General features: G+C 41.2%; 1 protein-coding gene across 1 annotated transcript in view; it reads right to left on the reverse strand.

Moving 5' to 3' along the window:
- The window catches only part of LOC126187968 (uncharacterized), a 239,048-nt gene that overhangs the window by 216,608 nt on the left and 3,764 nt on the right, over positions 1-18,676 (reverse strand). The window contains exons 2-4 of the mRNA XM_049929354.1: positions 15,035-15,138; positions 14,854-14,948; positions 14,672-14,770 (exon numbers count right to left, since the gene is read on the reverse strand). Of these exons, the coding sequence (XP_049785311.1) occupies positions 14,672-14,770; positions 14,854-14,948; positions 15,035-15,138 (298 nt within the window). The remainder of the gene's footprint in view (positions 1-14,671; positions 14,771-14,853; positions 14,949-15,034; positions 15,139-18,676) is intronic.

An 18,676-nucleotide genomic window follows, 5' to 3' on the forward strand; every position in this document is an offset into this window, starting at 1 on the left:
GTTGAACTCACAACTCAACGAGAAAGAAAAGTTCACTTAGAAGAAGAAGCATTGGCAACCTGTGGTATCCCAAAGGATTCCACTCTAGAGCATCTCCTCTTCCTGCTGTACATCAAAAAACTACATAAAAATTTACTGTTCACAGTTTCTGTCCTATTTGCTGAAGAGATGAACCTTCTCTTCCAGAACACATCACTGCAAATTATGAGAACTGACACAACTAATAGTAGTGATAGACTGCTGTGCTCACTAGACAACAATAAACTACTGCTAAATAAGAATGAAACAGCCCTCATGGGCCCACAATGGAACAATGAAATCCATGTACAGATAACACCCCTTTACAATAAAGCAACAGAGCAGTGTAATATTACCCTCCCACACATCATTATTAAATTTTTCTTAGTGTCTTCATTAATTTCAAAAACTTTGAGAGGTGTAAGATGTACAAAATAAAAAACATTTTATTTATCTTCACTTTCTCTTGTTGTTGGCTGCAGTTCTTGCATCTAGGGGTACATTTTTGAGGCTGAAATTTTGATTTACTGGGTTCCAGATGACTAAATAACTGATTCAGTACTATCTGTTGCTATTATTTTATCCCATTCTTCTATATCACATTGACTTCACAATCTCCATTTTCATAAAACCATAAATTCCATTGTATTACCACCATCACTAAAATTCTGCAGAACTAACAATATTCCAAATAGTTTACAAAACAAAAAGGGTTTACAAACTTTCTTGACAAAAGAAGAATTTTCATCAAGTTATAACATTATTTTGTAAATGAATCTAGAATAAATTTGATAATTAGCATTAGATTGTGCAATTAATAATATGAATTTTAAGTATGCCAGATATTTTTTTATTTCAAATATTTCTACAAGAAGAGTAATTTTATGTGTATCGACTGTAACAACATAATTTCTTTTTATACATTTTAGTCTGAAATATAATACAAGGTACACAAAATCAAATGAAATTCTTTCAGTGAAACAGCCAAGAATGTTCACCTATACTAGATGAGGGATTAATCCTGGTATCAGCTACTTCTATATAAAAAAGGTAATGTTAGAGGAGGGTGTCCCAATACAGCAGGCAAGGTGAATCAAGTTTCTAGGATTATGGATTGACAGCTCTCTACAGAGGGATGTACAAAAAGATAAGATAGATAAAAGAATGTGCAGCTTTTGCTACACCTCAAAAGTACTCTGACAAAGCTGTGACATATTCTTGAGACAATGAGGCCCAGCCTGGTCTTTGTATTCCTGGGACAATCACTTAAAAAAAATAATGTACCTCTTCCAATGGAACAATGATATTTACTCCCATCACAGTCAAATTCATAACAACATCCACCTGACAATTAATAAGCTTAGTAAGGCAAAGCTGTGACATATTCTTGAGACAATGAGGCCCATGCTGGTCTTTGTATTCCTGGGACAATCACTTAAAAAAAAATAATGCACCTCTTCCAACTGAACAATGATATTTACTCCCATCACAGTCAAATTCATAACAACATCCACCTGATAATTCATAAGCTTAGTAAGGCTTCCAATAGTTAGCTTGCTTATAATAAATGGTCAGCTTCTATAGAAAGATGAAAATGTCTCATTTGTGAAGACCGTCAGTAACTTACTTCCCCAACATAGTTTTCACTCCAGGGATAACTGCAAGGAGGCCACTTCATGTTAACACAACACTTTCAGCCAGTCTTACCACAAACAATCCCCCTTTATTCTTATGACAATATAGTCAAAGTAAATATTTGTTCAACTGATTTCATGCATTTTAAAATAGTGGAAGCAAAAATATAAATACAACTATCTGCATGTAGCCTACATATATGTATTCACATGACAGATCTGATACAAAACAGATGTTATGATCCTACTACATGTAATTACTTCACAATATTACACATTATATTTCCTTCTAAATGTTAATAGAGTTTACTGGACTAATAAACAATGAAAACAAGTGGACCTACCTGTCTTGAATGAAGAAGAACAGAAGGTAAATGTAGAGTTGCAAAATTCTGCTTCTTGTTCCTGTGGTTGCCACAGTTCAATGCCTTCACTATTAGAGAGTGCTTGTCTCTACTAATTCCATTGTTTTTATTACAAATTGATATTTCAATATCACACAATATTTTTTAAATATTTTTGATGAATAAAAGACTATATGTCATACCCATGATAAGGAACTGCCTCTGTACTCCTGAACCTTCACAGAAAGTGGCTGATTTGTAACCTCCCCCCTCACTTATCGACCTTAATGACAGTGAAAAATTAAACCGCGTGTACCTAATGGAAATTTGGGAAAAGCAATCGTCACCGAAGTTAATCTGTCGGTAAAGAGGGAGGAAAGGGTTACATCTAAATGAAAGGAAAAATGCAAATGAAACTGGTGGAAATTAATTTTGGAAAAGGGGTAAAGTTAATAAAGAAAGTAAATGTGCGGCCGTTACGTTAACAATCAACTAGCGGTAATTAGATATTTGAGATTTGGGGGAAATTACGGTCGCCAGTCCTAAGGACAATTACTATAGTAACTGAAAAAAAAAGGTTATTACACATATAATTAGCACTAGAAGCGTGGCAACTGAAGGTTGACACATGCAGTGAGAAAACTGAAAGTTTGTCAGAAGTAATAAATTTCGCTACACTCTGACTTAATTTAGCAAAAGAATTAATAAAACAGGAAAATCGAAAGTTAATTTAGTGACTGAAGTTAATAGTGAGCTTTCTTTCTGAAGCACATCGAAATTCAGTAAAATACAGTTAGTCTTGGACTACCTCAACAATCATTTCTAAAGCTACTTGAATCTACACAATTTAGAAAGAAGAGATTTAATTTTGAACTTGAATTAAACGATTCTGAACAATTAACAATAGTAAAATTTAGTACGTACCAAGCTGAGCTGCAGTCACAGGTATGCTAAAATATGGTAACAAAACTCGCACTCTTAATTCGTGCTTGTGTAATCTAAATATTGCAGCCCGCTATGAAAACTTTAACTGAACTTTGAAATTAAAGCAGTGAAATGCTATAATATTAATTTAATGCTGGCGTTTGAATTTCAATGACACTCGGGTTCATTCCGGAAAAGGAAGGGACCCTGCTTGGCAATGCAATTGGGACAATGAGCAACAAAGGTTCATGCTAAGTTGCTGTAATTATAGTTATGAAAATGGTACAGTTTGAAAAGCTGAGGTCTGCCATACAGTTCTAAAACTTTACTTGCTTCCAGTCTTCCTTGTTGGTTGATTGAAGGTTTGAAGCCGTCGATCGAGGAGGTGGCGACAGTCACTCATTGTCGGCCGTCGCTGTTGCAGAAGCTGGATGTTGGCGCGCCTTCTTCTCGACACGGTCACCAGGCGAAACGGGCTCTTGATGTGCGCCAGCTAATGCTTCCCGTCCGCGGCACCGTGTCAGAAACTATCATCGCAAGTCGAGTGCAATTACATGTTGCCAAACCCCGAAAGCGCGGCATTTCGCGGGAGCTTTACACAACACACCTGCTCCACTCGCTACTCCAGCCAGACTCCCCCTACCTGCGCTCCACGCGGCAGAGTTAACACTACCAAAGATCCTACACACTATGATTCTTCACACGACCTATCGATGTAATCGTTCGATAGCAGTTTTCCCTAGGCAAGACCCAGCGAAAAATACAAATAATATTTACGAAACAAACCAACATAAATGCATAAATATATATATACATACAAACAGTAAAACAATTACAATATATAAAAGAGACAGAAATGTCATATCTTGAGGTAACAAAACAAGGAAAAAAATTACAGTACACTAGATGGAAATAAGAGGATATGCATTTCCAGCGTTACACATCCCCCACATTGTCTGAGGATGTTCGTGTGTAACATAAACAGACTCAGAAAATGTCCCAAAAAAGAAACAGCGGAAATGCATATGCTCAAAACATCAAAAAAATCTAGCATTCGTCTAATTCACCATAAACCAATTTTTAGATGATAATAATTGAGTGGAGACACTCCTAATCTTATTCCACTCTATCATCTTGCACAAAATAAAACAGGTTGACAACATATTATAATTCATAGAAAATATAGAAAATGGTTTAGCTATTCCAAGATCGTCAAAATTCGTAACACTATCATGAAATGGAATACTATTTACAAAATTAATCAGAGTACATGGTCATAAAAACAGGTAGATCAAAATACGCAAATAAATAATTAAATAGACTACACATTTTGTATAACCTTTTCATAATTAATATTCTCGCCATGAGAGTCCACAAGAGCTAAACAAGAAAATAACATTCAGCAGATAAAAAAAACATAAATATTGACAGCAGAATTCTTTCACATCAGCTGTCCGGAAGAAAAACAACTCCGCCTTCCGTACTCGCAAGTACAAAGAATGCCGACAGCGGCACAAGAGCCGACAGCGGTTCCGCCCCGCCAGTATTGTTGCGCCCGCCTGTGCGGCACGATTGATCTCTCTCGCCCTTGTAACGGCATTTCCAGAACGTCCATTTCACTGAATTCTTTAGGAAAAACTCACTCCCGAGTAATCTCAAGGAGTCCCTTAATACTATCACAGTGGATAACTCAACACTGTCCATCGTCACACGCATGTACTAGCCTGAAACTTAAAACAGCGTCTAAGTACATCGGCAATGACTCATAAAACACACATTCATGAAATCTGACAGCTAGTTACAAAATCATATTTACATTCCTTAATCTACTGTGACTCAGCTGAAAACTTAAACTAGCAGCTTGGATTTTTCAATTGATTAATCAAGATTAAATTTATTAAAATTAAATTGATTAATCAAAATTAATTACTTATTAATTACAACTTCTTTAATGACCTCTAGGTCAGGCAAAAGCATCGTAACATGGCACGTCCTTAAATCTTACACTCTATATTTACATACTGTACAAATTACCCTTTCTGTGGTATTAATCGATCCTAGGTTGGTACAATTTCAAGTCTACAATGTTCCGTATACCTAATAGTTTTCCAGAGCTTGGATACTCTAAGCAATAAGCATTTGTGTGAGATATACCAATGACTTTATATGGTCCATTATAAACAAACTTAAATTTAGAGATTTCATGGTCTATCTTGCTCGATTTCTCATGAGCTTTTACAAGTACTAAGTCTCTGATTGCAAACTTAGCAAAATGCGCTTTAGCGTCATGACGACGTATGCGAGCATCGGCTTTTAGCTTCATTACTTCTCGCAAACGATCTTTTTTCACACCAATACTAATGTCAATCCGTGGAGGGAATTTGATTATCACTTCCAATTCACTTTATACACTTTTGTCAATGCCGAGATTCCTCACGTTACGGCAGTTCGAATTCATTCCTACGTCAATGTCATCCGGCCAGTTAACAATGTGTATAGGCTGGTATTGCCTATGCACACCGTCTCCTGCCTCGTCAAAACTAACTACTATTTTTTTATCTAGTGACATACATGTCAAAGTTTTGCTTTCGCAGTTAATCACTGCACGGTACTTTAATAGCCAATCTAACCCGATAATTACTTCCGTAGTCAAGTCTGGCACGACGACAAACTCTTGTTCAAATCGTGCCCCACATATCTCGAAGTTGACAAAAATCTGTTTTGTGACCGGTTTACTGGCCTTCCCAGTAGCACCGATAATTTTCACTCCTGTTACTGGCATAACTACAGTGCCGGGTCTGTCTTTCAGTAACTGAAATATTTTTCCAGATACAGCACTCAATTCTGCACCGGTGTCAATCAACACGTTTAGTTGTAGGTCGTGCATATTAACAGACACTACAATCTGTCTACACTTGTCCTCGACTGTTTCTTTATTTTCCCACAGTAAATCCTCATCTATATCCAGGTCATTCCAGAAAAAACCATCCGGCTTTGATCCTAAATCTGGCTTATCTGGCCGTTTTTTCAGCCTCTGTTCACACACAGTTTTAATTCCAACACGTTTGTCGTGAGGCTTAGTCTGTAGCTTCGCCTCCAATACCGAAACCTTTTCCTGTAATTCGTCAACTGGTGAGTGTTGCCCTGCTATCATTTCACTAATTGTCACCTTCGTTGATTCCTCTTTGGCCAGATTGATCTCATCCGCCAATCTACCTGGAGGAATGCGCCCAGTAGTTTCTGCAATTACTTCCGCTAGATCTGCGCAACCCACACTGCTATCGTCTGACCGTATAATGTCAGCTCTAACCTCATACACGCTGTAATCTATGTGCTTTTCTACCAATCATGTCCGGCTATCACTAAAATTTTCGCAATCTTTCTCCTTAATATTCTCGCATTGTTTAAACTGGAGGTTTGCGTCGGATGGGTCGGCTACTTTACCACTACAGCTTTCGGTAAGGTCTGCTGGTTAGGGCCAGAACTTTCCGTTACTACTTCAACATCTAACTCCTGCAGAACGAAACACGACAAATCTTGCTCGTGCTCCCCATTTACATCAACTATTTCTGGTAAAGTCTGCCGGTTAGGGCCAGAATTTTCTATCACTTCACAAACACTATCTTCCTGTGGGACGAGACGTGGCAAATCCTGCACGCGCTCCCCATAAACGCTTCTCCCATACAGACCCCTATAATCTCTTAGTTCGTCGTATAAGCGACTGAACTGCCTTAACCAAACCTCATCCATCTCTGCATCCCCTCGCTCAATGACGGACGTTTTATCCAACATCTGATCTTCTCTCAACACTTGCGAATCATTCTTAAACTCAATCTCCAGTTCCGCTGTGGGTATTACAGCTGCCACTTTATAATCGATTTCCGGAACACTATTTAAATTGTTCTCACTGACAGTGAATGTATTTTCTACTGCCGTGTATACAGCTGATCTACTACTTGTGGGCGCACTCCTTTCTCCCAACACTGGCACACTCTCCCGCCGTTGATTATTCCACATGGAATTTTCATAACGACGACACCTGGGTTTTCTCTTGTTATTGGGCCTCCAAAATTTCTCCATGCCCGGTCGGCCCCTCACCTGCGCGGCTAATGGTTTCCCTGTCTCGTCCCAGCAAATACGCTCCCCAGATGCTGCTGAGGCGGCTGATCACACCCTCTGGCGTTATTACTATTCTGTGAAGCCCGTATCACGTTAGTACGATACTGGTTTCCGTCATTCCTGTTATTATTTGCATTGTACCGATTGTTATTACGGTCCGAACCATTATTGTTATTGCTGTCAAGATTGCGGTACGCATTATTCCCATAGTTATCATTGTTGTGGTTGCTGTGGTACCCGTTGTTGTTACCACGGCCTCTACCACTGTCACGATTATTGCGCCAATTGTCCTCATCCTCAACTCTTTCCAGGAAATCATTGATTGTCCTGTGATTGCTTCCTACATAGCGTTTTGTGTCATCTGGAAGCTTCCTGTAGAGTTCCCAGACTATTTCGGATTCCGTGCGGCAATCACGCAAATACTCCAACTTGCGGATCCAGCCCTCACAAAACTCCTTCATCGAACCGCGCGAATTCGCATCGAAAGGCCTCGATATGACAAATTCGTGCCAGACACTTTGCTGTTTTTTCTCTGACCAGTATTCAGCCAGAAACAAATTTTTAAATTCGTCAAAAGTCAGGTTCGTAATGTTGAGGTTTAAGCCCCAACACTTGGCATCACCAGCCAGCACATCAATAACCACATTAATTTTTCTCTCATTAGTCCATGATCTGGGTAAAACTCTTTCACAATTCTTAATGAAATCTGTCGCGTGTATACCGCCTTTTTTCAAGGGGTCGAACTGCTCCTCTTTCGTCAACAATTCCGAACTATGTGCACAGATTGGCACATAGCTCTGTTTTTCGTCAAGTTTATTTTCTAATTCCGACACTCTCGTAATTACTTGGCAAGTGGTTGTCGCAAGCGTTTCTAGTTCCCTTTTTTTCTCTTCGCAGGTATTAGCCTGCTTCGTCACTTTGGTATCTACTTCGGATACTAAAGCCTTTAAAGTTTCCACCTTCTTTTTATCCTCTTTTTTCACTAATTGAATTTGTTCCGTCACCTTAATCTCAATGATCGGAGCAACTGCTTCTCCTACACTTTTCTCGATTCTGCTAATTTCGGAATCAAAACGAGTATTTATGCTCGAAATTGCCACCTGAACGCTTACCATTTCCTGTTTAAGATTACCGATTTCGGTATTAATCACAACAATATCTTCTTTGATTTCATCAACTTTTGTGTTAACAACTCCAACATTGTTGTTAACAACGTTAATAGCTTTGTTCTGATTGTCTAGCATCCGTTCAATTTTTTCAGACTGAGCTTCTTGCTTGGCAGCCTGAGCTTCTTGCTTGGCAGCCTGAGCTTCTTGCTTGGCAGCCTGATCTTCTTGCTTGGCAGACAGAGCTTTAATTTCCACCGATTGACTCTTGAAATCGTTAATCAAAACATTCAATAAATCAGTTAAATTCCCGGAAACTACCAGTTTTACTTCCGTAGCGGCTTCCTCTTTAATTGTTCCCCCATATTCATCACCAAGGGATTCAGATTTGATTTTCACTTCTGATTCCGAAACATTTTCTAAAGTTTGGAATTCCATTTCTGCTCTTTGTTGCGTTTCGGCGGTCGCATCTTTCATGCTAGCCGCCTGCCCCTGAACAATGGGTACCGCGGTGCGCGTTTCCCACTGTTCGACCTATTGTTCCATATCCAAGTCTACCAAATTTTGGCAATTGTTGCCTTCACTCATTTTAATAATTTTCAATATAAATGCCAAATCTCAAATACAATTAGGATTACTCCCACTACTTATTCTCGCTGACGTAACGACCAATTCGTAACCAGTACTTTGTTACGAGATTTGCACAATGCAAAATTCGTGTCCAGAACAACCTCAAAATTGAAGATTGTCCTGTCACCAGGTCGCCACGTGTAACCTCCCCCCTCACTTATCGACCTTAATGACAGTGAAAAATTAAACCGCGTGTACCTAATGGAAATTTGGGAAAAGCAATCGTCACCGAAGTTAATCTGTCGGTAAAGAGGGAGGAAAGGGTTACATCTAAATGAAAGGAAAAATGCAAATGAAACTGGTGGAAATTAATTTTGGAAAAGGGGTAAAGTTAATAAAGAAAGTAAATGTGCGGCCATTACGTTAACAATCAACTAGCGGTAATTACACTCCTGGAAATGGAAAAAAGAACACATTGACACCGGTGTGTCAGACCCACCATACTTGCTCCGGACACTGCGAGAGGGCTGTACAAGCAATGATCACACGCACGACACAGCGGACACACCAGGAACCGCGGTATTGGCCGTCGAATGGCGCTAGCTGCGCAGCATTTGTGCACCGCCGCCGTCAGTGTCAGCCAGTTTGCTGTGGCATACGGAGCTCCATCGCAGTCTTTAACACTGGTAGCATGCCGCGACAGCGTGGACGTGAACCGTATGGGCAGTTGACGGACTTTGAGCGAGGGCGTATAGTGGGCATGCGGGAGGCCGGGTGGACGTACCGCCGAATTGCTCAACACGTGGGGCGTGAGGTCTCCACAGTACATCGATGTTGTCGCCAGTGGTCAGCGGAAGGTGCACGTGCCCGTCGACCTGGGACCGGACTGCAGCGACGCACGGATGCACGCCAAGACCGTAGGATCCTACGCAGTGCCGTAGGGGACCGCACCGCCACTTCCCAGCAAATTAGGGACACTGTTGCTCCTGTGGTATCGGCGAGGACCATTCGCAACCGTCTCCATGAAGCTGGGCTACGGTCCCGCACACCGTTAGGCCGTCTTCCGCTCACGCCCCAACATCATGCAGCCCGCCTCCAGTGGTGTCGCGACAGGCGTGAATGGAGGGACGAATGGAGACGTGTCGTCTTCAGCGATGAGAGTCGCTTCTGCCTTGGTGCCAATGATGATCGTATGTGTGTTTGGCGCCGTGCAGGTGAGCGCCACAATCAGGACTGCATACGACCGAGGCACACAGGGCCAACACCCGGCATCATGGTGTGGGGAGCGATCTCCTACACTGGCCGTACACCACTGGTGATCGTCGAGGGGACACTGAATAGTGCACGGTACATCCAAACCGTCATCGAACCCATCGTTCTACCATTCCTAGACCGGCAATGGAACTTGCTGTTCCAACAGGACAATGCACGTCCGCATGTATCCCGTGCCACCCAACGTGCTCTAGAAGGTGTAAGTCAACTACCCTGGCCAGCAAGATCTCCGGATCTGTCCCCCATTGAGCATGTTTGGGACTGGATGAAGCGTCGTCTCACGCGGTCTGCACGTCCAGCACGAACGCTGGTCCAACTGAGGCGCCAGGTGGAAATGGCATGGCAAGCCATTCCACAGGACTACATCCAGCATCTCTACGATCGTCTCCATGGGAGAATAGCAGCCTGCATTGCTGCGAAAGGTGGATATACACTGTACTAGTGCCGACATTGTGCATGCTCTGTTGCCTGTGTCTATGTGCCTGTGGTTCTGTCAGTGTGATCATGTGATGTACCTGACCCCCAGGAATGTGTCAATAAAGTTTCCCCTTCCTGGGACAATGAATTCACGGTGTTCTTATTTCAATTTCCAGGAGTGTAGATATTTGAGATTTGGGGGAAATTACGGTCGCCAGTCCTAAGGACAATTACTATAGTAACTGAAAAAAAAGGTTATTACACATATAATTAGCACTAGAAGCGTGGCAACTGAAGGTTGACACGTGCAGTGAGAAAACTGAAAGTTTGTCAGAAGTAATAAATTTTGCTACACTCTGACTTAATTTAGCAAAAGAATTAATAAAACAGGAAAATCAAAAGTTAATTTAGTGACAGAAGTTAATAGTGAGCTTTCTTTCTGAAGCACATCGAAATTCAGTAAAATACAGTTAGTCTTGGACTACCTCAACAATCATTTCTAAAGCTACTTGAATCTACGCAATTTAGAAAGAAGAGATTTAATTTTGAACTTGAATTAAACGATTCTGAACAATTAACAATAGTAAAATTTAGTACGTACCAAGCTGAGCTGCAGTCACAGGTATGCTAAAATATGGTAGCAAAACTCGCACTCTTAATTCGTGCTTGTGTAATCTAAATATTGTAGCCAGCTATGAAAATTTTAACTGAACTTTGAAATTAAAGCAGTGAAATGCTATAATATTAATTTAATGCTGGCGTTTGAATTTCAACGACACTCGGGTTCATTCCAGAAAAGGAAGGGACCCTGCTTGGCAATGCAATTGGGACAATGAGCAACAAAGGTTCATGTTAAGTTGCTGTAATTATAGTTACGAAAATGGTACAGTTTGAAAAGCTGAGGTCTGCAATACAGTTCTAAAACTTTACTTGCTTCCAGTCTTCCTTGTTGGTTGATTGAAGGTTTGAAGCCGTCAATCGAGGAGGTGGCGACAGTCACTCATTGTCGGCCGTCGCTGTTGCAGAAGCTGGATGTTGGCACGCCTTCTTCTCGACACGGTCACCAGGCGAAACGGGCTCTTGATGAGCGCCAGCTAATGCTTCCCGTCTGCGACACCATGTCAGAAACTATCATCGCAAGTCGAGCGCAATTACATGTTGCCAAACCCCGAAAGCGCAGCAACTCGCGGGAGCTTTACACAACACACCTGCTCCACTCGCTACTCCAGCCAGACTCCCCCTACCCGCGCTCCACGCGGCAGAGTTAACACTACCAAAGATCCTACACACTTTGATTCTTCACACGACCTATCGATGTAATCGTTCGATAGCAAGACCCAGCGAAAAATACAAATAATATTTACGAAACAAACCAACATAAATGCATAAATATATATATAAATATAATAGAGGGAAACATTCCACGTGGGAAAAATATATTTAAAAAGAAAGATGATGAGACTTACCAAACAAAAGCACTGGCAGGTCGATACACACACAAACATACACACAAAATTCTAGCTTTTGCAACCAACGGTTGCCTCGTCAGGAAAGAGGGAAGGAGAAGGAAAGACAAAAGGATATGGGTTTTAAGGGAGAGGGTAAGGAGTCATTCCAATCCCGGGAGTGGAAAGACTTACCTTAGGGGGAAAAAAGGAGGTAAAAAAGGGGTATACACTTGCACACACACACATATCCATCCACACATACACAGACACAAGCAGACATTTGTAAAGGCAAAGAGTTTGGGCAGAGATGTCAGTCGGGACGGAAGTACAGAGGCAAAGATGATGTTGAAAGACAGGTGAGGTATGAGCGGTGGCAGATTGAAATTAGAAATTAGCGGAGATTGAGGCCTGGCGGATGCAAGAAGAGAGGATATGCTGAAGGGCAAGTTCCCATCTCCGGAGTTCTGACAGGTTGGTGTTAGTGGGAAGTATCCAGATAACCCGGACGGTGTAACACTGTGGCAAGATGTGCTGGCCGTGCACCAAGGCATGTTTAGCCACAGGGTGATCCTCATTACCAACAAACACTGTCTGCCTGTGTCCATTCATGCGAATGGACAGTTTGTTGCTGGTCATTCCCACATAGAACGCTTCACAGTGTAGGCAGGTCAGTTGGTAAATCACGTGGGTGCTTTCACACGTGGCTCTGCCTTTGATCGTGTACACCTTCCGGGTTACAGGACTGGAGTAGGTGGTGGTGGGAGGGTGCATGGGACAGGTTTTACACCGGGGGCGGTTGCAAGGGTAGGAGCCAGAGGGTAGGGAAGGTGGTTTGGGGATTTCATAGGGATGAACTAAGAGGTTACGAAGGTAAGTCTTTCCGCTCCCGGGATTGGAATGACTCCTTACCCTCTCCCTTAAAACCCATATCCTTTAGTCTTTCCATCTGCTTCCCTCTTTCCTGACGAGGCAACCGTTTGTTGCGAAAGCTAGAATTTTGTGTGTATGTTTGTGTTTGTTTGTGTGTCTATCGACCTGCCAGCGCCTTTGTTTGGTAAGTCTCATCATCTTTCTTTTTAAATATATATATATATATATATATATATATATATATATATGAATATATATGGCAAACGAATCTGCTCCAGTCCGGAATCCTTGAACCATTACACCAACAACCTGAAAACAGCTTTTGCATCCCGTAACTACCCTCCCGACCTGGTACAGAAGCAAATAACCAGAGCCACTTCCTCATCTCCTCAAACCCGGAACCTTCCACAGAAGAACCCCAAAAGTGCCCCACTTGTGACAGGATACTTTCCGGGACTGGATCAGATTCTGAATGTGGCTCTCCAGCAGGGATACGACTTCCTCAAATCCTGCCCTGAAATGAGATCCATCCTTCATGAAATCCTCCCCACTCCACCAAGAGTGTCTTTCCGCCGTCCACCTAACCTTCGTAACCTCTTAGTTCATCCCTATGAAATCCCCAAACCACCTTCCCTACCCTCTGGCTCCTACCCCTGTAACCGCCCCCGGTGTAAAACCTGTCCCATGCACCCTCCCACCACCACCTATTCCAGTCCTGTAACCCGGAAGGTGTACACGATCAAAGGCAGAGCCACGTGTGAAAGCACCCACGTGATTTACCAACTGACCTGCCTACACTGTGAAGCGTTCTATGTGGGAATGACCAGCAACAAACTGTCCATTCGCATGAATGGACACAGGCAGACAGTGTTTGTTGGTAATGAGGATCACCCTGTGGCTAAACATGCCTTGGTGCACGGCCAGCACATCTTGGCACAGTGTTACACCGTCCGGGTTATCTGGATACTTCCCACTAACACCAACCTGTCAGAACTCCGGAGATGGGAACTTGCCCTTCAGCATATCCTCTCTTCTCGCTATCCGCCAGGCCTCAATCTCCGCTAATTCCTAATTTCAATCTGCCGCCGCTCATACCTCACCTGTCTTTCAACATCATCTTTGCCTCTATACTTCCGTCCCGACTGACATCTCTGCTCAAACTCTTTGCCTTTACAAATGTCTGCTTGTGTCTTGTATGTATGGATGGATATGTGTGTGTGTGCAAGTGTATACCTGTCCTTTTTTCCCCCTAAGGTAAGTCTTTCCGCTCCCGGGATTGGAATGACTCCTTACCCTCTCCCTTAAAACCCATATCCTTTCGTCTTTTCCTCTCCTTCCCTCTTTCCTGATGAGGCAACAGTTTGTTGCGAAAGCTTGAGTTTTGTGTGTATGTTTGTGTTTATTTGTGTGTCTATCGACCTGCCAGCGCTTTTGTTGGGTAAGTCTCATCATCTTTCTTTTTAAATATATATATATATATATATATATATATATACAAACAGTAAAACAATTACAATATATAAAAGAGACAGAAATGTCATATCTTGAGGTAACAAAACAAGGAAAAAAATTACAGTACACTAGATGGAAATAAGAGGATATGCATTTCCAGCATTACAGATTTATTAATTGGCTTTCTTATGAAGAAAGAGACTTCAACTCTCATCTTGAGATTATTTGCCTATGGTATTTACAGCAGTAATTATAATGTAATGTGTGAAAATACTGAGAGATTAAAATTTCTCTGTTATTCATCACTTGATTGGAATACACCAACATTTCATGCCCAATTTATCAAGCCAAAATTTAATATTTCTCTGTTATTCATCACTTGTTGGAAGATACCAACAATTCATGCCCAGTTTATCAAGCCAAAATTTAATATTGTGTGACTGTCTTATTTGTGAAGATTAAGACTAACCTGATGAAAAATAATCTATAACACTTACATGGTTTAGCTATATTTTCAGGAATTTTACATACATCCACCTCACAGGAAGTAGCTGTTAATTCCTTCTGCCATTCAACAGGACTTGCAGAGACCCTCCCTGAAATTATTTGTGATGAGAATTAGGTTTTGGTCATGCAGAACAGAAAACGTACAGTTTCTGTTCACAAGTGTAATATATACCTTTGCAATCACTAAACTGGATTCTTTCAATGCTTAGATACACAAGATGGTCACTACATTGGTCATCTGTACTGGTAACAAGAATCGGCTTGAAACTGTAAAACAATAAGTAATGTGTCATAAGAAATTAATTACTCATTTATATTTTGTCATTTTACTAAAGAATAGTGTGGCTGTTAACCTGAATGTAAAAATTCTTCCTTCAAGAGGCTTCATTCGACCTTCCATCGGTTCAATATCAAACATTTTATAGCTGTGGATCCTCTCTCTTGCATGCTTGATCTCCTGAAAATCACAAATTAAGTACAGACAAAGATACGCAAACACGTTATTTTATTACAAATTCAAAATTATTCAATGGAGTACAGAGTGTTGGTAAGCAGATATGATTGCAATTTGGGTTGGAAGTTAATTTTATTATCTGTTAAATTTCTTACATCCAAGATTAAATAACAGAAAGTGCAGGATGGGATAACAACAACATTATGAAAAAGACAGATTGCTACTTATCATATAGTCATATAGAGGAGACAATGAGTCATAGAAGGGCACGATGAAAGGACTCCACTACATTTAAGCTTTCACCCAAAAAGGCTTTCTTCACAAGCGCAACTCATACACAAATGACCACAGTCTCTGGCCACTGTGGCCAGTCTGTGGAGAACAACTGCGACTGATGGTAGCAACATATGGGCATGGGTGGTGGGAGTAAGAGGCAGCTTGGGGGGAGAGGGATGCTGGGATGTGGTTGGGACAGCATAGGGCTGTCAGCTGCAGCCAGAAGGTTTGGGGGATGGGAAGGAATCAGAAAATGAGAGCAGTAGAGAAAGAGAAAAAGACTAGTTGGTGTGTTGGTGGAATAGAAGGCTGTGTGGTGCTGGAGTGCAACCTGGGAAGTGGTAGCTGGTGAAGGACAGGGACTAGGGAATGCTGAAACCAAGGAGCTTACGGGAACATAGGGTATACTACAGGGGATATTTCCCATCTGTGCAATGCAGAAAAGCTGGTGTTGGCATGAAGCTAATGCACACTTTGAAGCAGCCATTGAACTGAAGCACACTGTACAGGGCAGCATGACGGGCCAGCTGTCTCTTGGCCACAGTTTGTCAGTGACCATTCATTCAAACACACAATATCTGTCACCAGAGTGAAGTAGGTGTTGTGGGGATGTATGAAATAGGTCTTGCATCTAGATCTATTGCAGAGGTGTGAGCCATGAGATAAGGGTTGGGAACAGGGGTGGAGTTGGGAGGACAAGGATCTTACGTACGGTTTGGTGGGCGGTGGAGTGCTACTGTAGGGCAGATGGGAAACATAGTGGGTAGGATGTTCCTCATTTCAGGTTCTGATGAGAGGTAATCAAACTGGGGTGAAGAATGTGATTCAGTGCTACTGAGTCACAAAGGAAGTGCTCCTCTGTGGCCAGACAGAGGGTAAGTGAGACATGGGATGAGACTGAAGAGACAAGGCACAGGAGATCTGTTTCTGCACAAAGTTGGGAGGGTCTCTGAAGGCCTCAGTGAGACACTTCGTATTTTTTGAGAGGGACTGTGCAATGCTACAGAGATGATGAGCACCGGTGGATAGGCTGTATAGAAGGAATTGCTTCATATGGAGAGGGTGGCAGCTGTCAACAGGGAGATTTCATCTCAAATCATGCAGGTCAAGAGTGAATGTGTCACATCACTATTTCAAAGTTAGCTAAAAAAAAATATCTTGAAGTTCTACATCGTACCTCTCCAGAACTACAATATTTTGATTTTATGATGATTTGTTAAAATGTTACAGATCTCTCTAAATGAGAGTATTTGAGAAAAGTTGTAACAAAAGGGAAAATTGAAAAGTTTTAATAACAAAATTGAAAGTGATAGAGATCTGAGTTTATTTCCAATAAAGACTTTGTTCCCTGTGCTATGAGACATGATTAATACACACATACTTCTGAGCTTCTTTTTTTGGAGAAATAAACTATGAAAATTTGTAAGTTTTTGTGAATTTCAAAATGATATTTTGAAAATACGATCAGTCACAGGATGTTAAGTGTCTTGAGAAAGACTGCAAGGAATGTTAACTGTCAGCTATGACTTTAATGCATGAAATTATTAAACTGTCAAAATATTTGTCCATAAAGATGAAAGAATCCTAAACTTTTTGGTTATTTAAAAATTAATTTTTCCAAAACCCCCATCCTCAATGTTCTAACAAGTTCAAGGCACATTAGTTCATCACTGTACTTGGAGAATGTACAGAGTGTGGAAAGTACAAAATGTGAGAAATTTTTTCGGTAGACCTAAATGGATGTGCAAGTACAGATTGTAGACGAATGGTTGACAACATATGGAAGTTTGGGTCTGGCCATGAGTCATGCATGGATAGCCAAATGGTAAGGTAAGGTGACCACTTACAATAAGCGGGAAATCTGCGTTCAAGTCCCAGTCCAGCACAAATTTTCATTTTCGCCATTCCATTCTACCTCTGTAGCTTGAGCAGAAATGCTCTGAAATCAGAATTAGGGGACATATAAAAAACAACCATAAGGAGTTTAGCTTCACTAAATTCAACTGCCCCTGCACAACATTTGAATACCTGTTCACTGCAGTGCTTTGATAGATCTATGGACTCAAATGGAACACTGTTTTTTTGCGTACATGGCCACTCCCCCATTCCGCAAAGAATTCCTTGAAAAACAGCCAGCTAGTGTGTATCCTGGTAAAGAAAGCATCTGAATTTCCACATTATTGAAGTGGTGCTCTGATATACCAATAATGACAGAATGAACATCTACAAGCAGTTCACTAACTTTATCTCTGATACCTCATATTTCGATTAAATCTGCTAATTCCTTCACTACTTTGATACCTGCCCTTCTTTGAAGGTGGTTCCTTTGTTAGAGAGACTGCCTTTAAGCAGGGAAACCTGTCAGTTGGCTTCAGTCTAAAAAAGGTGCAGCTATAACACCAAATACAACAGGAATCCCCCCCCCACCCCCCCCCCCTCCCACCACCACCACCACCACCACCACTACCCACTGTACTGTCACCTGTATTGATTGCAAGATCACCTTCCTTGTATAGACCTTCTGGATACTCCTTCCACCTTTCAGCTTTCCCTTTTTAGCTTAGGAGTGGTTTTCTATCTGCACTCTTGATATTTTTCAACTGCTTCTCTTTCTCTAGAGGCCTCTAATTTATCTCCTGTGTTATCCAAGGATTTCTACTAGGGATTGTCTTTTTACTTATTAGATCCTTGCTGCCTTCACTATTTTATCTCTTAAAGCTACACATTTGTCTTCTACTGTATTCCTTTCTCCTGTTCAGGTCAATCATTCCCCAATGCACTCTCTGAAACTTGTGACAAACTCTGGTTCTTTCAACTTATCCAGGTACCATCCCCTTAATTTCATACTTTCTTGCAATTTCTTTAGTTCTAATCTACAGTTCATAACCAATTAATTGTGGTCTGAGGCCATGACTGCCCCTGAAAATGTCTTATAATTTAAAATTTGGTTCCAAAATCCCTGCCTTACAATTATATAATCAATCTGATGATTAAATTAGGCTCTGTACAAAATTATACCAAAAGCTTCCGCTTTCATTCTTTTCACCAAGCCCATATTCATCTACAATTTTTCCTTCCCTTCCTTTTCCTGCCCTTCCTTTTCCAGTCCCCCACCACAATTAAATTTTCATCTCCCGTAGCTATCTGAATGATTTCTTTTATCTCATCATATATTTCTTCAATGTCCTCATCATCTGTAGAGTTAATTTACATATAAACTACTACTACTGTGTTTGGTGTGGGCTTCTTGTCTATATTGGCTACA

Source organism: Schistocerca cancellata, chromosome 5 (assembly GCF_023864275.1).
Source record: "Schistocerca cancellata isolate TAMUIC-IGC-003103 chromosome 5, iqSchCanc2.1, whole genome shotgun sequence".
Taxonomy (NCBI): domain Eukaryota; kingdom Metazoa; phylum Arthropoda; class Insecta; order Orthoptera; family Acrididae; genus Schistocerca; species Schistocerca cancellata.